Source organism: Elaeis guineensis, chromosome 4 (genome assembly GCF_000442705.2).
Source record: "Elaeis guineensis isolate ETL-2024a chromosome 4, EG11, whole genome shotgun sequence".
In the NCBI taxonomy this organism is placed as follows: Eukaryota; Viridiplantae; Streptophyta; class Magnoliopsida; order Arecales; family Arecaceae; genus Elaeis; species Elaeis guineensis.
This window is the reverse complement of record NC_025996.2, coordinates 26,175,193-26,201,109: the sequence shown is the minus strand read 5'-3', so window position 1 is coordinate 26,201,109 and position 25,917 is coordinate 26,175,193. Positions and strand designations below refer to the sequence as shown.

Here is a 25,917-nt window from a genome sequence, read left to right as displayed (position 1 = left end):
ATAGAATGAATGTTTAATAAAGCTAGTTATTGGACAACTGGTCTACAAATGAATGCTTTATTTATTACAATACTTTTATTTTTATGAAGATATTGTATATAAGTAGAGACAAGTTCTCAATTTAATCGATTGTAATTATCAAATCATAAATAAAAAATTATACTCTTTATAAAATTAAACAGCTATTAATTGAAGGTGGTAAGTATTTGAAAGACTTTCCTCAATTACCTTTGTTAGATGCAAGTCTTCTTGATCAAAAATAAAATCACTTAATTCAAAAAAAATTATTTTATAATATTAAAAAGTTATAAAAGAACATCAAAAATTATTTACTGTCTTAATAATGAACAATTGGTTATCTATGAAACTATTATATAGGTAATTTTAGCTAATAGTATTGATTTATTTTTTATTTATGACATGGTGGTTCTAAAAAAATTTATATTTATAAACTATTCTAGCTACAGTTAAGTCAAAAAAAACTATATTAGTTATTGCATCTTTTGGTATTAGTGTTTTACTTCTATCTGGTGGAAAGATTGCATGTTCAAAATTTTATATTCTGATAGTTATCAAGGAGAATTCAGTGTGTAAGATTAAACTGATAGTCATATTGCAGAGTTAATGTAAGTGCAAGTATTATTATTTGATATGAAGCTCTAATGACTTATAGATAGTATTTCGAAATTGTGGATAGAAGTTTAAGAGATATTTTATGCTATGTAGATCTAGAAAATATATATAAATCTTTTGAAAAAAAGATGATATTTCTTAATGAAGATTTTAGACAGATTCTATTTGTTATTTCTAAAGATCGAAGAGAAGATTTTATTTAAGCTTTCATTAATAAATCATATTTATGGAACCACCATCATGTTTTCAAACTATAAATTAATATGCGATTGATGAATAGTGAAGCTTTTATCACAAATACCCAAGTATTTTTTTTAATTTAGTAATTAAATACTAAAAATTAGCAGTGGCGATATCGATGAGGGGGACAGGGACTACTTGATTGAATTTTCATCAGATTTGATCATCATATTGCAAAATAATACATATAATGATATAATCTAAAGTATTTTTCTGATTTAAGTTTAAAATTACTTGATAGAGAGTATTAAATGAGAGAGAACTATTCTTTCACCTATAAATAAAATTATTGATGTAATAAATAAGAGAATATTTTTTTCAATATTTGTAAAAAAATTGTTTACTTAAGTATAGATTCAATTTGTAGAACATCATTTAACTGTGCAAAAGAAGATTTTTTATATCTTCTCTGAAATTTTCTAGATGTTCAAATCATAGTTAAAGTTAAAGGTAGGAATACTAATGATATTATTAAGAAATTTAAATTAAAGTATGAACTTTGTAATGTACTAGATTGTAATTATAAATTATTTTTAAAATTAAAAAAATTAAAATTTCGCAGAAATAACATTGGAGATCGTATGTTTATTTCAAGAGTAGTCTTATCTCCAATCAAATCTAGTGGCCTTTCACATTAAAATGAAGGCATTCTCTCTTTCTGTGTGGTTTACTATGACTATTAATAAAAGTTAAGATCAATCACTAAAATAAGTTGGAATATATTTATCAAAGCCCATATTTAGTCACAAACAGCTATATGTTATATTATTTAGAGTGACCAGCAATAATGGTTTAAAAGTGTTGAAAAATAATGATGAGCATTCTAATAATTATCGTTTGATAAAGAATATTATTTATAAAGAATTTTTTTCAAATCTACTTACTATCCTTAATATATAAGGTTTGTAATTACATACCAATATTTCTATCTCAATTTCATATTTGTTCTAATTCTTTTTTTACATATTAATGCACATTTATTATAGATTCTTAATCAACTCAAAGATGTAGTGTAATTTATTAAATGAGTTAACAAATGAGAGATAACTGAAAGATAAATATTACATTGACAAAATATGGGATTCAGTTAACATAAACAAATAATAATGAGCTTATAAGTTTAGATATATTCATTATTGATGAAGAGATATTTTTCTCTTCTATTTTTAAATATTTTTTACTATTATATTTGCTAAAATTTTCTTATAATAATTATTAGTACTATATTTTTTGATTTATTGATTTATTAGGATGATCATATGTATGTTATAATTAGAAAAAGTATTGTGCAAAAGTTTCATATGCTTATTGAAGAAGGGCATATATATCTGATTGCTAATTTGAAAGTTATATACACTGATGAAATGTATCGCCTAATAAAGAATGATAAGAAGATCTTTTTCTTACTGACCACCAAATTGAAAAAAATATTAAAATATAGATATGTCCATCTGTGCGCAAATTCTACTTCATAAATTATGATAAAATTGTGAATCAAGTCGATAATTATATCTATCTTAGTGGTAAAAATAATACTACTCCTTTATTTTTCTTAACCTTCTGCTATTTTATTCAACTAATAAATAATTTTTATGTCTATATTTTATAGATGTTATTAGAAAATTAATTATTATTAGATCTTTAGACAATTTTCATGCTCAAAACTCAAATGTTAAAAGAAAAAATTTAGAGCTGTTGATGCTTGAGTATGTATTTTACTTTGTATATAGTGTATGATTTATTTAAATATATTATTTATCTTTCAAATTTAATTTGATGTTATTGTAGTGGACTAAAGATAAAGATCATCCTCTAGAGAAATGCTATTGATTATATAAATGAAGTTGAAATTTTGTAAAGTTTCACTTATCCAATTCTAATTATAAATCAACAATTGTTAAAATATTTTAAGATATTCAAAAAATATTTTAATTTTTTTAATATCAAAATTTTTATTCTTAATATGAAATTTATATTATAGGTGAGCATTATCTTTTCTCTATGAGTGCAACAAAAATTTATGTCAAATTGGATATACTATAAGTGGAAAGTTTTAATCATAGGTACATTTACTTATTCATTATCTTACTATGAAATTACATAAGACAAACTACTAACTAAAATTTATAATATTTTTCAGTAAAGATTTATCATGTATGAATGATTTTAAGAGATTATATTTCAAGCCAATTATAAACTTCTTCTAGCGATCTATTATCTATTAGAAGGATGATAATAAAAAGATAAAATCTATTGAGTATGATTGTCATGGACAGGTGATTAAAATTGTATAATACTAAAATTTCATTCATATGTCATATAAATTTTTTAATTTAAAATTATATTTAAAAATATATAATTATAATTAAATATTAGATCATTTTATTTATAGGAGACTATCGTTAATTATGAGGCTTTAATTAACAATACTGAAACAAAATTTGGATTGTGCTATATGGCTTGCCAAGTTTATCAAGAAAAGTGAAATATACTGGTGTTGGATTCTGATGTGATCGATGTAATATAGAGCCTAAGTATCTAATATCAAATATATTTTTCATATTAGTTAATAAAAAAAATTTATTTCATATTTAATATTTAGAATTTATTGATAAAAGATAAATATATACTTTAGATCATGAAAAAAAAAAAATTATATATTTTATAATTTAATATCACATCTCTTACTCATGTCTATTACAATTTTTCATTTATTAGTTATAATAAATTTTGGTTTGGTTCTATTCTTTTCTTTTCTTCATATATCAATTACAATTTCATATTGAGGATTATACTAGATTTATATCATTTATTATTTTCGATAAAATTACTCAATGGTTAATAGGCAAATTAGCTAAAGAATTATATATGAATAAAGTATATGCAATATATATTTTATATTTTATTCATCCAATCGATTAGTTGATAATATGAAGTTATGTATTTTTCTTTGTGCAGAAAGATGATGCTTCTATTATTCTCTTAAAAATAAAAAAAATTTATAGAAAAAAGTTATATCATCTAAATTAAAGTTGATGAATATAATCTCAAAGAAGAAGGACAAAACTATATTGTTCTTAAAATAATTTTCAATGATGCATACAATGAATTAGAAAACAAAAAAATCCATTGTGAGTGATATGTTTCTATTCTTTTATATATGAATGATTATATTTATATGTTTTATTCTAATAATTTATAATTAATTTTTTTTTTTGCAGACTGAAGTAAATGAAGATGAAAGTCCTGTTATTGATAGGACTATGAAGAAAAGAGATGATTTTTGTATTAGTATGGGAAGCAAATAAGTGGTCATGCTCTACTTAATGATGAGTATTCTGAAACAACTAATGTTGAAAATATTATTTCAAGAAATAATTTTTGTGTTAGCAAAAAATAAAAGTTATTATGTTACTTCTTACTATATATCATGCTATTTAAACAATCTAACTTTATATCTTCATTTAGAATACTTGATGCACCTATGATGTCTTTTATATTATGTTGGCTTTTTAATTTATAAATTCTTTAACATTAGATGCATATGAAATTAAACAATTGACTTTCATCAGGATTTATATGTAGTTTGAAAAAAAATATTTAGTCCAAATTGATTTATGTGAGTGGGTGCCAATATGCGCGATCCGGATGAGATCCTAGCTCTCTAAGAGCCTCTTGAGCTCCACTATGGTAATAGAAAGGAAGAAGATAAAGCGAGCTCCGGAGGTGAAGAGCAAAGGAAAAAAAAAATGAATGCTAATAAGAGAAGAGGACGATAGTTAGGAGGAACTAGACAACAAGAGGTCGATGGAGAATTTAAATTTAGAAAAAAAAAAAAAGATAGCTTATGATCTATACAATGCACAATATATTTTTTTATTATTTTAATTATTTTTAAAATATATATATATAATAGATATTAATAAATTAATAAAATAAAATATTTTTTTAAAATAAATTGCATCTTGTGTATGGCACCGGGTTATAAGCTAATATTAGATTACTCATCGTTAGTGAAAGCATTTAATTACGTAATATAATGTGTCTATATAATATATACAGCCTGCCAACATGTCACGTGGATGGCATCCTTTTATCATTAAATTTTTAAGAATAAATTCATAATGCTTAGCCACCATGCTGCACTGTTTGCATCCGAAACGGCTGTTCTTAATGGAAGAAAAACGGCATTAACTTCAAACCAATATTAATATTGCCAATAACAAAAAAATCTAAAAAAGATCTGCAATTACCAAATCATTGCCAAAAAAAAAAAAAACTAACATTAATCTCTTTTTTTAAGAACCATAGAGATTTGGGGTTACGGTAATAATTCCATTGATAAAAGAGAAAAGAAAGAAAAAGAAACTATACACCTTATTTAGTGGGTTATTAGGAAAACATGGAAAAGAGACAGCGTCGATTCCTGGAGGAGATGGGGTGAAGGGTACGGGCGAAGTCATTAATGGCGGTTGGGGCAAGAACGTCTTCCACCGTATCTCCTTCGCCTGCGCCCAGTTCGCCGTGAAGTGCGGCTTATGTGGTGACGGCACCGGGCCCCTCTGCCGCCCCACCCCATTCATGGCTTCGTCGCGGTCCTCTTCGAAGATCCGTCCGTCGCTAGCGGTGGGTTCTTCGATGTTTTCTTCTCCTCCTCCTCCGAGACCGTGGTGGTTGGTGAAGGATTGTTAGAAGAAGTGGCCACGACGGAGGAAGGTCTGGATTCTCTCTATGAGGGACGACTTCAAGGTCGAAAATTTTGATCCGGATCTGATCACGTATTTGAAACTACCGTAATTTTTTTTTTTTTTTACACACATGGCAGATAGAGGCTTTGCCAGATGCTTCTTTTTAATATATTATATATATACATAATAAAAAAAATTAACAATTATAACTAAAAATAAAAATTATAATATTTTTTCTCTTTTCTTTTGACTATTGTCTAAAATTAATTAGTCTTCCATAGTCATTCTATATCTAATCCTTTATATACTATTAGGTCTACTCTCACACATGGTTTGATCTGATTTTTACACACAATAGGTCTATTTTGTACACAAGCATTGACTAAATATCAGATGGTAAGCAAAATCAAGGAACAATAATCAAAAGTTTGATAAATACAGGCTAATATGAGCTAGAGATCAATTTAGGGGATGGACCTCTCTTTCAAAGAAAAATTTTTTGTGCACCACGAACTATATAGAAAATCCAATATGAAACGTACCATTTTATATAATTGATCCACGTAGCCACTGCTTTATGTCATATATTTTTCATAAATGATATTAGATCTAATATTTTGCTATAGCCACATAACCTAGTGGTATAGATTAGATAATAGATAGTGAAAAATGCCACCTAAATACTACTATTCTAATTCCCGATGGTATGGTATCAAAATTTATTTTTAGATTACAAATTGATAGGGCAAAAATATAATTCCCATTGATGGGCCGGAACAAATCATAGCCACATAAAAGCATTTTCATAAGTTATCCAGTCAAATTTTTCAAAACTATTACTTAAAACAAATCATATATCCAAATTAACTCATTTATGAGATATATATATATATATTAAATAGATACAAAAATCATCAAAACTATTTTATCCAGCAATATAAACTATTATTTCTAAATTTTTTAAAAAATGCACTATGAAGCATTAGATTATTTACCTCACAAATGACAATACATGGATAATATAATCACCTTACTGAGATTCTTCGGACCTATTAATCCAAAAACCACATACATCTACTAATCAATGCTAGGCCAATATTTTAAAATAATTTTTAAAATTTTTTTAAATTTTTTAAAATTCAATCCTAGACTACTGACCACTATAACGAAGAAAATAGCTCACTAACCTCTTCCTGTTTCCTATCACAGGGCTGGAGTAGGAAATGACACATTAAAGGCCCCCCTGGCAAACTTCCCCATAGAGAGAGAGAGAGAGTGTGTGTGTGTGTTAGGGAGGGGAGGAGAGAGTATAAGAGGGATGGAAGAGAGGTTATGCCACCCTCTCATTGAACAACACACAGATGAGATAGTAAGAACCTAAGAAGAGAGAGAAATTAAGCGAGAAATTAAGAGAGAGATTATAAGGAGGGAGAGAAAATATAAAGAAGAGGTGATGGCGGAGGAGGAGAATGAGAGAGAAGAGAAAGTTGCATGAGAGGAAAAGAGAGGTGGTGGATCAATATGGATTCGATCATGTGTAAGAGGTTGAAACTGAGAGAGCAAGAGAGAATGAGAGGGAGAGTGGAGAGGAAGGATTGGAGGCATGGTGAAACAAAATAAAAAAGAGAGAATGCATTGTGTTAGGATCTGACGTCTCGAGATTCGATCCACATTGAGCCCATAGCGAGGTCCGCGACGACGAACGAAGTCCAACGAGCCCAAAATCACCTCAAATGGAGTCCGAATGAAGGAAATACATCCGATTGAAGTTGGCACGAAATCTGAAGCGATAGAGGATCAATGGCGGTCGGCAGAATGGTGGTGGCACGGTCGCACATAGCAGTGCGCGGCCCAGGCATGGCAGCGCACGGCCCGGACATGGTGGAGTGCAGCCTAGCACGCAGAGTGCGGCCCAAGCTCGGGTGCACGCGGGGGCACGGCCCAGGCCCACGCGCACGTGCAAGGGGGTTCAGCAGCCTGGATAGCCTGGTCCACCGTGGATCAGGCAATGCATGGCCAGGTTTGTGGACCGAGGGGGCGTTTCCCCTCGATTTCTCGTAGTCATCCACTATGGATCGAATGCCATTTTTTGCTTGATTCTCGTGGTCTATACATTTTTTCATAGACCGATGTGCGATCGGACAGTTTGGGATGCTGTCGGTCGTGATCCAAGGGTTCAGGGAGTTTTTTCGGGTGCTGTAAGGAAACAGTATCCTAATCTAATTGGGTTTTTAAGTCTTTAAGAGGCCTGTACACAGGAATAGAAGATTGGGTGGTGGCACGGTTTCGTTCGGAGGAAAACCTAGAGAACAGAGCGATGAGGCACAGAGAGGAGCAGGAGCAGGGCTTCTGGATAGCAAACAGCGGTCGCTTCAGGGGTTCAAGGAGATCTTCCTAGAGAAAAAGTTTTTATGAGGGAGAGCTTTCTGTGAGGCAGAGATTGGGTATACAAGAGTTGAGGGTGTAATCTCCTCTTGTATTCTTTCTCTATTCTCATAGTGAAGCTTGCATGCCCCGTGGAGGCGAGCTCCTTTTTGGCTGATCCACGTACTTGATTATTTCTGTTTTATTTCTTCTTTTTTTCTGCTACGACGAACGGTATCAAAAAGGTCCTGAGAGGTGGTATCTTGGCCAGAGTCCACCATCAAGTGGTATCAGAGTGAGGCGGTACCAGGATGTAGATTGCAGCAGTGGTGAGCAAGATTGAAGATGGAGAAGACAGGATCAATCAAGATGGAGATCAACAAGTTTGATGGAAAGAGCAATTTCTCCTTGTGGCAGGCAAGGATGAAGGACGTGCTCATCCACCAAGGGTTGATCGATGCTCTCTTATGCGAAGAGAAGCTGACCACTATAGAGGTGCTGGATTGAAGACGGCTACAGATGCAGGCGGTGAGTACCATCTGCATGTACCTAACGGATGAGGTGGTGATCCATGTGCTTAGCGAGACTTCTCCGATGGTGCTGTGGTCGAAACTCAAGGAGTTATACATGGTGAAATTTTTCACCAACACTCTCTTCCTTTGGAGGCAGTTCTACCAACTACAGATGATTGAGGGACAGAGCGTGCAGAAGTATCTCATCCACTTTCAGAAGATCCTCACCGACCTCCTTAGCGTTGGCGAGAAAGTTGAGGAGAAGACTAGGGCGCTGGTCTTGCTAGCGTCGCTCCTCCTTCGTATGAATTTTTGGTGACTGCTCTTTTAGTGGAAAAGAGCATCATCAAGATGAACGAGGTCACCGCGGTGATTCTCCAGAATGAGGTTCTCAGGAGAAAAAATTCAGCTTCGAGCTCAGATGACGGCAGCTCAGCTTTGGTGATTTCTGAAGGAGCAAGAGGCGGTAGATGGAGCGACAGGAGATTGCAACAAGGACAGTCTAAGTCCAGGATGAGGGATTTAAGCAAGATTGGTGTTACCGGTGTGACGAGTTGGGGCATCTAGCCAGAGATTGCTCTTAACTCAGGGATCGGATTATGGCTACTGTAGCGACGGCCAGTAGCAATTCAGAGGATGATGTCCTGGAGATATTTGATGAGATATCTACTTCTTTCCAGCAGTGAAATTTAGATTCTGCATGCACTTATCATGTATATTGCAGAGAAGAGCAGTTTGACTCTCTAGAGAGCAGTGAGGGCACTGTTTATCTGCCAGATGGATCGAGTATGCGATCATAGGTATCGGACAGTCAGCTGGAGGATACATGATGGTGCAGTGAGGAGATTGAAGGAGGTCCGATACATACCCGATTTCAGGCAGAATCTTATCTCATTGAGCAGACTGGATTTGAGAGGCTACAAGATGGTATCTGGTGGAGAAATCTTGAAGGTGCTACGCAGTGATAGAATTATTTTGAAAAAAAAGAAGAGGATGAAAGGATATTACTACCTGATGGAGAGCACAGTGTGAGGTGGAGTTTTAAGAGCCAGGAGGACCACAGAATGAGGTAGAGCTCCAGATGGAGGTGGATCGGGCACGAGATGCGAGACTCGAGAGGATGAAAGGCGATATCGTAAGATGAGATTTCTATTACCGCAGGATGATACCCCAAGTAGGTCTCAGATCAGGAGGAGCACAGCATATGATGGAGATGGAATCAACAGTTGGCTCGACTCCTATGTCATCCATCCATGATCAGTAGGCGATTGCCCCAAGGCATGAGGGTGAGGAGATCCAGAAGCTCTTAGAGTTAGGAGGAGGCGAATGTCGAGTCGAAGTGAGATTGTTAGGATTTGATACCTCAAGATTTGATCCACATTGAGCCTACAGTGAGGTCTGCGATGACGAACGGAGTCCAATGAGCCCAAGATCATCTCAAATGGAGTCTGGATGAAGGAGATACGTCCGATTGAAGTTGGCACAAACTTCGGAGTGATGGAGGACCGACCGTGGCCGGCAAAGCGATGGTGGCGCGGCCGCACACTGCAGCGCACTGCCAGGCCGACAGCATGCGGCCCGGGTGCTACGGAGCCGGCCCAAGCCCGGGCACATGGTGGGCGCGGCCTAGGCCCAGGCGCGCGCTGGGGGCACGGCCCAGGCACACGCGCATGCGTGTGGGGTTCAGCGGCCCGAATAGCCCGATCCATCGTAGACCAAGTGGTGCATGGCTGGGCTTGTGGACCGAGGGGGGTTTCCCCTCAGTTTTTCACGGTCCACCATGGATCGGACGTCATTTTTCACTCGATTCTCACGATCTATGTGTTTCTCGTGGATCAATGTGCGATCGGGTATCTGGGATGCTATCGTCATGATCCAAGGGTCGAGGAAGTTTTTTCGGATGCTGTAAGGAAACAGTATCCTAATCTAATTGGGTTTTTAAGCCTTTAAGAGGCCTGTACATAGGAACAGAGGATTGGGTGGTAGCACAGTTTCGTTCAGAGGAAAACCCAAAGAACAAAGCGACAAGATGCAAGAGGAGCAGGAGCAGGGCGCTTCTGGATAGCGGACAGCAGACAGCCATCATTCAGAGGTTTAGGGGGTCTTCCTAGAGAGAAAGCTTTTGTGAGGCAGAGCTTCCCGTGAGGCAGAGATTGGATATACAAGGATTGAGGGTATGATCTCCTCTTGTATTCTTTCTCTTTTCTCATAGTGAAGTTTGCATGTCCTATGGAGGTAAGTCTTTTTTTGGCTGATCCACGTATTTGATTGTTTCTATTTTATTTCTTCTTTCTTCTGCTGCGACGCACGGTATCGAAAAAATTCTGAGAGGTGGTGTTCTGGTCAGAGATCCACCATCACATTGTCGTTGGCATGAAAGAAATGAGGTGGTGTTCTGTCTCAACAGAGCATACCTCTCTTTTTTATCCACAAAAATAAAAATAGCACCATCTTAACAAGTGGACCCTAATACTAGATGGGCCTAGGGTGGCTCAAAAATTATATCAAATTATCATATTTTGTATGAAAAGTGGATAAAAAATAATAAAATAAATGATAGATTTTATATCTATTTTTTTTAGAGAGAAGATAAAATAAGAACTATTAAAGAGATTGTATTTATTTTTTCATGCTAGATTACCGAGTGGAGGTAGCTAAACATGTCATTTCTTGATGGAAATATCCTCACTTATATTATATTAATATATATTAATTATATTACATAATTATTAAGAATTATAGTAATATATTATAAATATATGAATATATTGATCAATAATAATATATTTCATATAGTAATATATTTATTAATAAATATTAATTATTAGTAAATAATTAGTGAATATTTATTAATTATTAATAAATCTAATAGAGGATCTATTAATGATTGATATATTTAGTTATATAACAAAACATGCAAAAATTTATTTATAAAAATAAATATGTTTCCTAATATATATATATATATATATAATAATATAAATATATATAATTTAAAAATATTCATGAACTCATACAAATATATTCCAATATTTGAAATAACCAACATTGAGAGCATTTATGTAAGTGCACTATAAAGGGCCAACAAATGGATGAAAAAAGATTATTAGTACTTAAATTATTTATTGAAAAATATTGTTAAAAATTTAGCAATATTCCTACGTATATTACCTCTAATCAAATATAATAAAATTTTTTTTGATACATATTTTTAGGATAATTTTTCTATCAATCAAACATGAAAAAAGATTTATTTTCCTCCCCTATTAGTTTAAATAAATAATTCTCATAAATTATTATCCAACCAAACGAATCCTAGAGGTTTTATGATGTTAGCCTAAGTTCATGGTCACCAAGATAGAACTAGATTTTTATTTAGCATCGCCGTGTAGGACTGTAGGCCTGCAAATGGGTCAGGTCGGATCAGATCCTGAGTGATCCCGATCTGATTCGATTTTTTGATCGGATCTTGATATTGGATCCATATCCACCCTAAAAAAAAAATCAGATCGGATCGGGTTGGTTCTATGATCGAATTTATTGACATATTAGATCATTTGGGTTGGATCGGATCCATATATAACCCGACCCCAATCTATGAAATACGGATCCTGTTCAGATCAGGTCGGATTACGGATTTAATTTTTTTGAAACCTACCATCAGTGAATACTAATGCTGGATGATAACTAAGAAATACCTTTTTTCTTTTTTTCCTCCAATCCTCCAACTGTAGTTTCAAATAATTAATTGTATTGGATAGCAGAGGGAAACAAGTGGTTTTGAGAAGAGTCAAGACTTCAAAAATCCACACAAAAGAACAAAAATATAAATAAAAAAATATAAATTTTACATAATTATATAATTATCCCAATCTAAAACATCATACAGAGAGAATACTTGTACATGGTTAAAAATGAGACTGCATATATTGTGGATGACACAATTTTTGTGCAACATTAAAGCACACTCCGAAATTTCTTAAAGTCAACAAAATAAAGTTAGAATTCAAGAAACCCTCTTGCTTTTGTATCTCATGGCATAGTAAACATAAATCAGAAAGTTTAGAAAACTGAGTCTAGCAAAAAGTCAGAAGAAGTAATCGAGATGTCCTTCATTCAAGTTATTAGAAATCCATCCAATCTTTCCTCAGATTGTTACAGATGTTACAACAATCAGAATAAAAGAATTGAAGGGTTTGAAAAATTTTTAGTTTTGGAGATTTTTAGTTTGGAAATCGGATGGAGAAGACCGAAGGGTTTGAAAAATTTTTACGCAAGTCCAAACTCCTATTTGGGTGAGTCACTTAACCGGGTTCGGATCATATATTTGGATCCGGATCGGACCGGATCGGATCATGTATCTTAAGATCCAAATTAACTCAAAAATCTTCATGGACCGGATCGGGTCAGATTAAGTCCAAATTTAGAAAATCCAAAGCCAAGTTGGAAAAAAAAAAAGATCCAATTTTTGAATCCGATCCGACTCCATGAATCTTTTAAATGGGTTCGGATCGGATCGGATCGGATTGGATCACAAATCAATCCGATCTATTTGCATCCTTATGCAAGAGCCACCGTGATGTAATTCATGCCTTCAGCACCAAAGAAAATTTCACACAACCATTAAACAAGTCCACAATTGTTCATCGGGTTTCTATGACTAGGTCTCAAATCAAATTGGTCAGGAAATGGACACCATAGGAATAGGATGCGCTTTCTTTGTGTTTGATAGAAGTTGGTGTGCCATCCGTCTAGAACTCGAGGAGATCGATAATTCCAAGTACGTCTGCACTGGAAGTTGACCTTCTTTTATGTATCCCTCCTTGCTATGGGATCTAATGTTCACATCTTGTGGTAAATTTTTTAACCCCTGGTTTTAAAAACAAAAAAAAAAAAAAAAGCGTCAAGTAATATTATAATGAATTTTACTATCCGTCCGCATTTTAATACACGTTAAGGTGTCGGATTAGTTTCAAATCACATTTTCTTTTTTTAAGAAAATTTCAAATTACATTATCATGCAAGTGCCCCAGTAGGCCATGCTACTCGCTATCCCCGGTCTTTTCATCACCTTCCACCTCTGAATGTCTCTCTCCTTTGGTCCCTTCTTTCTCCTTCTCCTTCTCCTTCTTCTCCTTCTTCTCCTTCTTCTTCTCCTTCTTCTCCTTATTCTTCTCATGACTCTCCTGATCGCTGTCTTCATGCTCGTCCACATAGTCCGAGATGACTATATGAACACCCGGGTCCTCCGCCTTGAAGCTCCCACCGAGAAGGATCGAGTTGTTGACAGCCTGATAGTTGCTGTTGGTGTAGGCACTCATCGCTGTCTCATCATCGTGCAGAGCTCCATGGGTGTCCATCATCTCCTCCAAGTTCGCCTTCATCGTGGCTCCCTTGTTGTCCCCCGCTAGTGTGATGATCCTCACCCCGTGATCGGCCTCCTCGTTCTCCTGACCGGGCCGGGCAGTGGACCTGCCGAGGGCTGTGAGCTGGTGAGTGAGCTTTGAGATCATGTCACGGATCTCACGCTCCATACGGCGCTGGCTCTGCTCATCGGCGTTCGCATTGGTAACCATGGTAGTTTGGTTGTGGGAGAGGGAGAGAATGGATTGGAAGTGCTTGAGAATGGAACGGTGCTTATAAGAAGAATGTAACTTGCATGGGAGGAAAAGGGACGGAACTAATTCCAGTTATCAGGGTGGAGGCAAGGGATCACGTCACGCTTTAGGTTTCTCCGACGTACATTATTCTCTTTCTGAGTTCGGACTTACGACACGGCGAACAAGCGAAGGATAAGAGACTCGCTGGACTGGGTCTGGGCTCAAGGATTGAGATCAAAGGGAATTCACACTTTAGTTCTTCTGACCATCAAAAGTCCAGCCCAGGTCAGTCCAGTGATCGCCCTTCTAACGGGTAGGTTTGGACCAGGTTTCAGAATTTTCCCCTAGCTTTACCCCATTCTAATGTAAATCATGAAGCCCATTTTGAAAAGTCGCATCACTTCATTAGTGTGTACGGAATCCATATATGCAGGGTTTTGAAATTGGCGACCGATCGTCGTAGTTATAAGGATTACAAAAAGGAAAACAAATTCTAGCCCAATGGATTTTTTTTCCCTTTTTTTTTGGGTAAAAAAGCACAATGGATTTTCAGATTGGTTGTATCGAACGGTGAGGGCGTGTTTGGATGATCCAATACGCTGTTTATTGGAACATACTCCATCGTTCATTCATCTGCACAGCTCGCAAAGTGATCAGTGGGTCTATGTTCATGAAAAAAGGTATATATTTTTTGACAAATTAAATTATTAATTTATTTTTAAATAAATATATCCGTAGCTCTTTGAAAATAAAATATCCAACAAATTTTGCCGATCATAAAGTAGATGTTGAACGGTTAAAATCCAGCCTGCAGCGCTTTTAGCCCGACTGCGTGGCATATCTTTCTTTCGCGCAAAGGATGCAGCCACGATCCGAGAGAGAGAGAGAGTTGAGATCGTCCATAGCTCCGGCGGTGGTTCCAGCTTCGTCGGTGAGAAACCCCACCATCCCTCCCCTTTCTTTTCACTTGTGAACAACTTAAGCGGCTCTCTTCTTTTCCTTGATATTTAGAAATTCCCCGCAGTCTCTTTATTCGATTTCAGCTTTCCGTGGATCATAAAAATTTTTCTCCAAATCCATGTCATAATGAAAAAGATTTGATCTTTGTGGGGTTACCCGGCTTCTCCGCTGGGGAATTTTGACCCACTTGGATTGTGTTTCTTTATTGGCTTAAGGAGAGGCATTTTATTAGTGGGTTGGCGGGATTGCAGGGGCCCGGCCTCCTATGGATTTGTTTTTGGCGGGTTTTGTTTGCTAACTTAAGATTTTTTTTTCCCCCCTCTTTTTAAACATCTCTGTTTTCCCAATCCTTTATTACCATTGACAGCATTTAACAGGGTGAGGGTTTATCAATAATGTTAGCTGACTAATTTGTGAAAAGGCACTGTTTGCTTGTTAATGGCAGAAGTCCAGGTGGTGTTTCACTTACTTGTTCTGTTTTCTGAAACAGAACACGTCTGTTCTGTTTTCTGAAAGCTCTCTTACCATGAGAGATTGTTCCTACAGTAAGTATTACCAACAATCTGCTGAAGTATTGAGCTAGTATACATCAATACAATCTTGCGATGTTTACATTTTTTGAGCAAGATGAAATGAATATGAATATAATGCTGTGACAGAATAATCGACTACCAAAAAGTAAAGAGTTTGCTTGAAATTTTCCAAACTTCTCTGCCGTTTGCAGGCAAAGTATGTAAATCATGACTCTCTACTTAATATTTTGTGATGTTTAGAAATTTATTGTTAGATTTAGAGATGAGAAATCTTCCCTGCAATGTGTGATACAAAATTATACTCACATAATGGTACAGTTTGTCATATACATTGATAAACTTGATCTAGTTATATTTCCATCTGAAGATAGAAAAGAGGGAGAGAGAATATTCTTAAATTCTTAATTTGTCATCATCCAAGAACTATTTTATCTTTTTGTTTGATTTAGAAGTTAGATTATCCTTCAGCACCTGAGACCTTACTTTCCTATGGCATATCATTATTTTATTTTTATATTTTAAATAGAACAAGTTTTGACCAATAAATTTGGTACCATTTGTTGCTCTATCAAGTATACATTTTCCTATGTTCTCTAAGATTCAGATATCTTAGAGAATGGGTATCTTTACATACATTGGATGGATTATTAGATTTGTATCACTATTTGTACTTCATTGATAAGAATCTTTCTGCTTTTGCTGAAACAATGGTGCCATCATTTTGTCAACATTGAAGTTCCTTGAGAAGGTGACTTAAAATGTCTCTATACCGAAAAGCTAGCAGTTACTTTACAAATAACATATTATGAATAAAGAAAAAACTTTTCTTTTTGGTGTTTTGAACATTCTTAGAAGAAACTATGAATAAACTATTCTCAGAAACATAGAAAAACATTATTTCCAAATGTAGCATCACCTTGTCGTTGCAGTTACCTAATTGAAGTACGACTAAACAAAAAAATGTGTTTTTAATATAGAAGAAAATATGATGAACCATTTTTGGAAACACAAAGATTAGTCCAAAATTAGCTCTTCAACACCTATAGCTGTTGACATTTCAATATTTTATGTCAATCAAATCACATCTGAATAATTGATTAGACATCTTTTTATACAAAGCAATATATTTAAATGTTACATTGTTACTTTTCTTAACACTTGGACCTAGGAATCTGATAGACCATTTGTGGGCAAGTTATATATATTATGTTCGCCGATGTGTAAGTTATGTATACCATTGATCTAGCAATGGATCAGTTAAAAAGTTAGGGGTTGAGAAGGGAAAGGATTTAGGGATCCATAGTTTTCATATAGTTATTATGGATGTATTGGAATAGGAAGGAAAATAAAATGGAAGACTGCAAGTTGCTGATATTAAGATTTTTGTAATTTTTTGACTAATAGCATTAAAAGTATAGGTGTGAAGGAGTGACAATTAATTTCTTGCAGTGAGATATATGGAGAAGTAGTTTAGGATTGAAATATTTTGGATGTGAGGTCATAAATTAAATTTGCTTCCAAAAGCTATATTTTGAATGGTATCTATTAAAAGTGGAAAGTGGAAGGAATAGGAGAACTGAAACTACTTAACAGTATAGCGTTCCTAAATATATTGGACTATGTAACACTAAGTTTGATATTAAGTTTTTTTGGACTTTTTGAAAGTTAGTACAAAAACTAGTTTGATATTAAAAATTTTGACAGAACAAATTAAATCAATGCTACAGTTTTTGATTTTGCTTAGGTCAGAACTTTCTGGACATTTGACCTTAGCTCAATTCATGGTGCACTTGGTGCAACATCAGCTTTCTTTCATTTGGAAAGAACTCAGCCTTAGGATTGCTTAAGTAGGATTTTTGACCAATGACATTTCCTTGACCATCTACTCAAAGAAGAAGTTGTTGTAATCTGATCAACAATTGATATAAGATGCCACAAATAGAAATGAGATCTCCTATGAGATGCCATCCAGAGTAAGCTGAAGATAAAGGCCAGCATATTAAAATCTTCGTATTTTTTTTTGTATAAAATGGAATCCAATGAAATGAACCTGGTGCTTCTATTAGAATCTTCATATTGAAATGATAGAAAGAATCTAAATTATGGAATTAAAGATATTTAATCCCTAGCTACTATATTTCTTTTTTGTTGGATGAGAGATTTAATTCTTGTTTTGAAGGAGCACTAGGATTTTGTGGATAATATGGAAGTGGATCTAGAGCCAGATTATGTACTTCAAAATTCAGATAGGTGCAACCTTGGAAAAGAGGGAGGTTGAAAAATGAAAATAAAGAGCGTTGTCTTCATTGAAAAGTAGCAAGCCCTGCTTAAAAATCGTTACTTTCATTGAACAATATAACTAATTTGTGTTTTTTATGTGATCCGCAATTTTTAAACGCCTGGTCATTGGGAAGAAATTTCAGTTATCTCTTGTTTGATTGAAGAATCAGAAAGAAGTTGTGGAGAAATTGGCGAGGATATGATTGAGATGTTTTGATTTGCTTGACTTTGTCTCTTCGGTGTCAATATTGCTACCTAAAATGGAGGAAAGAATTAAGGCCTCTTTAAGAATCTTTTGGCCCTTTATGTCTTTCCTATTATTTTATCATGAGTTTTTTTTTTATTCTCAGATATATTTTCTAATGTTAATTCTCAAACAAACAAAAAGATGATTCACATTGGAAATTTTATTTCTTTATTTTAATGTAAAAAAGGATATTTTGCCCCCATGCAGGTTCAAACTACAGACCTTCAGTTTACAAGACTGACGCTCTACCACTGAGCTATAGGGGCATTAGTTTTAATTATGTACCTATCATCCAACAATTACATCAAAGCCTAAAAGGAAAATAGCACAAATTATTGGTTTTAGTTTATTCTAGTATTCCATTGGTTTTTTAAAGTCCTTGTATATCAATTCAAATGGATTTGTAGTAGTATCTTGAAGATAGGTTTACTATTATATATTTGTTCATGTTTGTTCCTAAGAGTTTTGGTGGGCTTAATTTTAGATCCTGGATCTTGCTTCAGTAGCTAATGTTAAGATTCAATTACATGGTAGATTACCTGTGGTTATAGAAGATGACCACTTATGTATCATCTGTACACTGTGCTGCGAAAATTATTAGGATGTATGTGTTTCATTTCAACTTGTATTGACTCTCTGTGAAGCATCTTGTTGTTAGCTTTGGGCACTGCTGAGAAATCAGCCTTGCCTGGCAAGAACCTTGTAGCCAAGGGGCTTGTCTTTTTAATGATCAATATTTAATATTAGAACTGGAGTAATGTTGACATGCTGGGTAGTTTCACATGTCTTGGTGTAATATGCCCAAGTTCAGTATAATCTAATCGGACATTCAGAGATCAGCAATGAAAATTTTTAACATGTGCTTTTTCATGGTATTGATCTTTTCTTTTATGAGATTATTTTGTTATCAGTAACAAAATTCGAGTAACTAGAGTTTCTTGCAGGTGGAAGCAGAAACTCCAATTAAATTCAAGTACATTGTGATGCCTTCAGCTGCTAGTGAATGTACAAGTTTCAGCAATTAGGTGGTTCTTCCCTCTTCCCAAGCTGAAATTACATGAAAACAAGCAACTCTGCATTAAATGAACACATAAATAAATAGCAATGTGATGCTGAATTCTGTGAGAAAATCACAGTGTGCGCGAGATGTGCTCAAAGAAATCCACAGAACAATGGACCAAAATGTGGTATCTTCCAAACACCAAACAAATATTTTCTTGTCTCAAAGATATTTGGGTATGGCAAGACCACCATTGTATAATCTTTCAGCAATCATAATGTATTCCTGCAATGGGAGTTCAACTTGGAACTTTCATAAGAAATGACCAGCTTTAAGTTTTAATTGTGTATGCCAAAGGTGCACAAATGAGTGTGGCATGAGATTGTGTGCGGGTCCAACCAACAGTAGAAGAGTCTTAATCGACCAAAGAAGCATTCCATTGGGTAATTTTCCAAAAAAAGGGTAGTGCATTCCTTTTGAAAAGATGTTTTACTTATATGAATTGCTGTGAGTCAAGAATTCCCATTATGGTTAAATACTATGTTCCAATTGCATGACTCCCCAAACTCCCCATTTTTTTGGTCAAATGTAGATTGAAATATAAATTATGCCGGATAACATGTCAGAGCATCCTACCAAGACCTTAATGTTATCAATCTCTGGCTCTCTGCATATTTGTAGAAGAATTAGAGGACTCATATTGCTGGCCTGAAGTGGATGCTGTCAAGCTTGTTGCTTGTGGCTATGCTTAAATTTATAAGGCTTAAATTGGATAGAAGCAAGCACATCATTGTCAATGTATATTAAGGCAAAAGGATTTTAAATTTTTTTCTATTTTTGTTATTTTTATCATAATTTCATCAAAAGAGATAATTTAGTAAAATATTTTCTTTATCATGTTGAATATTTAACATATATTTCATAAATTTACACGACATTTTTTATTTTCCTTTTAGTTTATTCTGTTAAATTATGATACTACAATTCTCTATCTTCTTGAAATGGTACATCTTTATATCTAACTAAAATCAGGTGTGTGTCAATGCATATTAAACTGTGGTAAGATTCAGTTTCATTTGCAGACTATGTTTTGACCAGCACCAAATCAAACAGCAAGTTGATATCATTTGTTTGCATTTGGATGGGTGGAACTTGTAATTTTCCTGATTATTTTATAAAATGCAGGAGGCTGCTCCCCATCTTAGCTTGCACGTGGAAATTTTTGTTTCAGAGTGTAGAGAATATGAAGGGGTTCATAGGGAAATTTTTGCATGGAAACCTTGTTAGTGTTGGAAACCTGATTTCAGTTGGTGCCTTCCAGTTAACATTGCATCTCCTGTTCACGTTAGCTGGAGATGAAATATGGGCTGCTGCTGATCCCTAAAACTATGGCTACCCTGCATGATAAACATAGTTGCAATGAAGGCTTTCTTGCAGCATGCGCTCACACAGTCTACTGATGAACTATGACAAGATAATAGCTGTTTGAGAAACTTTAATTTTCAGAAAATGGAACTTTGTACAAAGTTTTGAGCTTATGTTTTCTTCTATTGTTTCCAAATGTAATAAAAAAAATCATTTGCAGTAATTGATTTTTACATATATTTTGCCATTAAACAATTGCAGCATTGTATAAATCTATTTTCCTTTGCATTTGACACCTTGCTGCTAGCCAGGCCAAGAGAGTACACAATTTTCTGAAGACACTGAGGGAGATCAAAAAACAAAGCCCTCCATAAACTACCATATTCAGAAACCCACCTTGTGGAGCATTGAACATCAGGGTAATGGAGTCGCTTGCAATCAATAGCCAACAAATGACTTCCAGGATTGACTTGATCAATAAACTCAACTTTTCTTCCCCATTTATCTTGCACAAAATTCTTGAAAACAATACACTGATGATTGACATTGTAGTCTTCGACCATCCTCTATATGAGATTAGACTCCCTCCAACTACCAAAGCATTTTTCCGGCACACACAGGTTGCACACTCACCAGAGAAGGTAGATTCTGTCAGAGCTTCAAAACCTGTGTAGTAAGGCAGGATGATATTATCCAGGTATGAACTTGCATGTAAAATTCCTGAGACAGTTGAAGCTTCAAGTACAGCATAGTGCAAATCTTTTTCAGTTTGGTTTTTAAATGCAAGAGCTGAAATATAAACAAGCTGGAGAATTGCTGGGCCCATGTGTGAGAGAGGGAAAATGGTGTTGATCCGGTGCCCCTTCGCAAAAATCAAGAGCACCAATGGGAGTGCTATAGGACCTGAAGGTAATAGATATCTTCTCTTCAAATTGCTAATGCTGATGCTTGTGTTTCTTCTGAACCCCATTAGGGTGAAGGCTGTGGTTGACAGGAAGGAGGAAACTGCAAAGAGGAGCACTAACGAGTCCACAATGGATGGGTAGTCTCCAGGGTAAGTGCTGTCGCAGAAGTAGTGGTATGGACAATAGATGAAGTCTGCGGTTCCTTCAAGCTGCCATCTAGTGCATTTGAAGAATGTTTTTGTGATGTTCTCCATATCCCATTCATGATCAATTTGGGACTCTGGTAGCATGGCCAACCCGTCCATCAAATCTAGATGCATCTTCTGCTCCTTTTGCTTCATCCATTCTCTAAAGCTGTGCTAGTAGGTATTATACCTGCTCTGAGCTTCTTTTTGTTGGTTGTGATGGTGTTGTTACTTGTGGCCTTAGGGAACCAGATGGGGAAGGTCCAACTGATTTCTTGAAGATGACATATGTGCCCCTCGTCCTTTTATTGGATAAAGAGTGCTTCCTCAACAATAGTCAGGTGTTTTGGTCACATCAAGTATTCAGGGGCAAGGTTCAGAGACATGGTAGGTGAGTTCTGAGAATATAAAGGCTGGTGACTTGGTTTTTAAGGGATGGGACTTCTTGACTAATGGAAGAGTTAGGAGGACAGCTATGGTTGTGACTGCTTAACAGTTTGTTTAAATTTTTTGTAGAGTTTAGTAGGGTGATTATATATTTAATGCTAATCTCAGTCTCAAGCTTGTTGGGAGTCCAATGTTCTAATTGTTTATTTGTACCATGTGGGATTCCTTTTTGATTTTTAAAAGTGGTGCAATTATTTGGTAGGTACTAATCCAGGTGCAAGTTTAAGTTGAAGAAAGGTGCGGTGTCCCTGTCTGCTACCTTGTTCTGGTTCATGGGCATGGTCAAATTTCAGGAGACAGGATATCCACATTTAAAATCCAAAACAAGCCTCCTGACCATGGAAATCATCAAAGGAGTTCGATACATTGAATCAGCACATAGCAATCAGGAAGTATAGTGGGATGTTATTGATCTAATCATTACCGGAGGTTGTTGCCTCACTAATTTATGAAGTTTGCACAAATAATTGTAAAATTGCTGCATTACTGCAGGGATGTTAATGGTGTGGCTTCCCTGAAAATTCCTTACTTCCTCTCTTATCAGGTTTTGCAATGAGTAGTGAAGACAAGAAGTTCTCAGCTAATCAGAAGGGCATTCGTTCCCTCACTGAATTGCTGCCATGACAGCTAAGGGAGCTAAGGACTCTGAGATGTTAACTCTAATATAATCCACTTGAAAATGGTGAGGGCAAATCATATAGTCTTCCATAAAGCCAGGGTTGGCATGCAATTTGTAAGTGGCAGTCCACCAGATTGAGTCTACCACTGCAGTGCATGACACCTGACACTTCAACCTTCAGCTCCAATTGATATAATGTTATGTGCTTGAACCATTTTAGCAGTCTCTGCTTTCCTTCAATGCATCTCATTTGGCTATTTTGAAGGAACTGTGTGAATTGGGCATTGCCCTAGCATTCACACCCCTCCACATAACAAGAGGTTCCATGCTCAAGCCCTGGATGATGTATCTCGAGGTTTTCGAATCAAGATAATTTCAAATACAGAGTAGATGTTCTTATATTGCTTAACGTATTATGAAATGATTTTGGCTAAATTTGATGCTTTTTGTATTGTGCAGCTATCTTGATAGGAGAAAATGCCTTTTCTCTTGGTGAGTTACAATTCTTTTGTTTTTGATATATTTTAACTGACATATGCCTTTTTGGCATATAAAGGCTTTGTTTTATCTTCTTAGCAATATTAGGGCAAGATAAATGAAATGGATAAAGCTAGGTGCTTCAAATTGCTAGGTAAAAGAAATAAAATTCTAGTATATAATTTTAGCATGGACAAAGATGAAGGGCTAATGGAGAACTTTTTCCTTTTTTTTTTTTTTTTTGGTGGGTTTGGGGGAGTGGTAAAACAAAGACGAAAGATATAGAAGAACTGAAACCCTGAAAGTGATCGCATTAGTTGAGAAGTTGGTGGCACAGATGGTACGGACTGTTTGATTAGTTGGTATCAGAGGGTTAAGAAATAGATAATAAGGACTTAAAAGTTATATAAAGTTGACATTGTGAGAAACTGATATACAAAATAAACAATGTCAACCTCATACTATCATGCAGTACTGATCCACCGGCCACATTTATCCAAGAATGGTGCAGATACCATGTAAGATAAGAAGTAAACTTCTGATGACCATACGTTCAAGAGCAACATCATGGTGGTGTAACAAAAAGAGAAACCTACCCCGATTCTATCAGCAACATGAACATATACTAAGAAATGCATCAGCAATGAAGTGGTGAACATCTGATGCATTGAGAACCACGTTGCAGTAAACCAGCTCCTCCATCTCCTGCCAGTCTCTCACACCCACATCCTGAATCATCTCAAGTATTGACTCCCTGAAATCAGTTAAAGGATCGATGGAGCACTCGACAGCACAGATGCTCTCTGCGAACACGCCACGAACATCGGCGGGCAGGCTTGCCGAGAAGCTAAGGTTCATGGAGGAACATCTCCTGGCATTTCTTCTCCTTTTCCTTTCAGTCCCTTCTTTCTCCATTTCTTCTCTTTATTACAAGACTATCTCTGTGTGGCCTTTTCAAATGAATCTAACATCATGGTCACATATATACTTCCTTGATGGCAAGGGTCAGAGTGGTACTTATATCTTCAAAAAGGGAGCCATGTGGGTTGTCGTGGTTGGAAAGGAGGTCAGTAGATAGATTCAAGGGAGTTGGGGGCCTTAGTTGAGTAGGCAAACAAAAAAAAGGTAACAAGGATATTGTTGGTTGCTTTAAGAGTGGAGTCATGCGTCGTCCTAAGGCTCTGAGACTCAATGTACTATAAGAAAGTTGGTAGTTAGTGAAATTGAGGTCAATTCATTTTACTAGATTTGGACATGCAACTCTGCAACCATGGCTGGAAGCTGGGTCAGGTTAGATTGGGGTTTGGCACACCCCAAATCTAATAAACATAAGTTTAAAATATGAATCCATGCACTACCATTTATATAGGGGTTGACTTGGATAAAGCTTAAGATTAATTTTGTTAATTTATTATTTGTTGGTCGAATCAGGTTAATTATAGTCCATATAAGGGCAATAAAAATGTATTAATCGAAACGCTTCGAGTCTGTTTGGCATTGCTTTTCTTTTTTGGTTTTGCTTTTTTTTTTTTTTATAAAAAAAAGAAGGGAAATTGTACAGGACCGGACCACACCGCATGATGAAACTCCTTTTTTTAATTTTTTTAAAAAAAATGCTTATAAAATATTCATAAATTTTGGAAGCAAATATTTATCACTCTCAAAAACAAGCAATGTTAGAAGTAGGGGTCAATGTTTTGTGCAAATGTTAACTGCCATGCCAATCTCTATTTCATAGAGAAAAAAAATATAAAAATCATAATGGTGCCTAACAAGTTCATTAAATCTGAAACATGTTAGGCAAGAACATAACAATTATCATAGACATTAACAAAAATCCACCCTATATAAATTTAATTAACAAAACATATAACTGCAATTAACGACACAAATTGGTTGTTCTCACAAGAAAACATAAATTGGTTCTAGTAAAATCGAATTAATTTATCAAACTCAATGGAGGTTATGAAACATTATATCGTATTACTTTCAGATCAATTAGTATCGTAGTAGTCAGTGTCCCATATCCAAAAAGGATATCATATTTTTCAGTCAAGCTTAATCAAAATCATTCTGTTTTGGATTGGATTGGATTGAGCTAACGAAATTCTATTCATCCACACACACCAAAAGGTAAAACGGAGCATGTTGCACTCTCAATTGGTTCAAACAAGTGCAATCAAACAGGGTCTTTTATGTTGCAAACATCTAACATAGCCAAACATTTGGCCTCAGGCATGCAATCTTGAGCATAGGCTCATGCGACGCTAATTGTGCGTGACCATCTTTATTTGCAGGCCAATCAATGGATGCAGGTGCCCCAGCCATGAAAAGTCCTTCGGCCTTTGGTGGCCTAATGGTTTAGGGGCCCAGGCTTCTGGAGACTTGTGGGTATTCCTCTAAAGAGCTGCAGTGGGGAAGTTCTTGTCCACTCCATGATTCGAAGTAACTGACCTTTTGCGTTTCAACAACCCCACCACTTAAATCCCGCCTTAGAACTATGAGTAGCTGCCATTGACGGTTACGACTTTGGCCGACATATATGGTTATGTCTATAATTGCTATATCTATATGCCACTGTACGCTCTTTATTTAACATATTTATATTGTTTTTCTTTTTCAATATGGCAATTAGTTTGGTAGTAAGATTTTCGACCATTGATCTGATAAATGGGATTGTATTCGGTCCCCCGTAGAGTTGGAAGAGTTTAAAAATATCTAGAAAGGGCTATACACTATCATGTATGTTTATGATAGTGTGCTAAAATCATTATAATATTAATTTAATTTTGGATCATAATAATTCTTAAAATATTATTATAAGAATCCGTACTGACGTATATTTAGTTTCATAGTGATTAT

At 35.2% G+C, this 25,917-nt stretch overlaps 2 protein-coding genes and 1 non-coding gene across 19 annotated transcripts; 1 reads left to right on the top strand and 2 right to left on the bottom strand.

Moving 5' to 3' along the window:
- Window positions 1-13,344: 13,344 nt before the first annotated feature.
- Window positions 13,345-14,022, bottom strand: LOC105043234 (uncharacterized). Its single transcript, XM_010920703.4, has one exon. The coding sequence runs from the start codon at window positions 14,011-14,013 to the stop codon at window positions 13,480-13,482; it is 534 nt and encodes a 177-aa protein (XP_010919005.1). The 5' UTR covers window positions 14,014-14,022; the 3' UTR covers window positions 13,345-13,479.
- An 800-nt stretch (window positions 14,023-14,822) lies between these two features.
- On the top strand, window positions 14,823-24,300 carry LOC114914076 (uncharacterized). 17 transcript variants are annotated; one of them, XM_073255915.1, is made up of 10 exons: window positions 14,834-14,968; window positions 19,002-20,841; window positions 20,975-21,331; window positions 21,417-21,476; window positions 21,765-21,899; window positions 22,162-22,388; window positions 22,504-22,641; window positions 22,844-22,933; window positions 23,038-23,070; window positions 23,528-24,300. In XM_073255915.1, exons 3-6 carry the CDS (start codon window positions 21,247-21,249, stop codon window positions 22,188-22,190), a joined length of 309 nt encoding a protein of 102 aa, XP_073112016.1. In that variant the 5' UTR covers window positions 14,834-14,968; window positions 19,002-20,841; window positions 20,975-21,246; the 3' UTR covers window positions 22,191-22,388; window positions 22,504-22,641; window positions 22,844-22,933; window positions 23,038-23,070; window positions 23,528-24,300. The 17 variants fall into 17 exon arrangements, 16 of the variants coding, with proteins under 16 accessions (XP_073112019.1, XP_073112016.1, XP_073112018.1 ...); XM_073255917.1 differs by lacking the exons at window positions 23,038-23,070; window positions 23,528-24,300 and adding exons at window positions 15,443-15,542; window positions 15,657-15,726 and having other exon boundaries at window positions 19,002-19,082; window positions 20,734-20,841; window positions 22,504-23,013; XM_073255904.1 differs by having other exon boundaries at window positions 22,504-22,933.
- Window positions 18,252-18,323, bottom strand: TRNAT-UGU (transfer RNA threonine (anticodon UGU)). Its single transcript has one exon. It is a non-coding gene; the product is annotated as a tRNA-Thr (tRNA).
- Window positions 24,301-25,917: the final 1,617 nt, after the last annotated feature.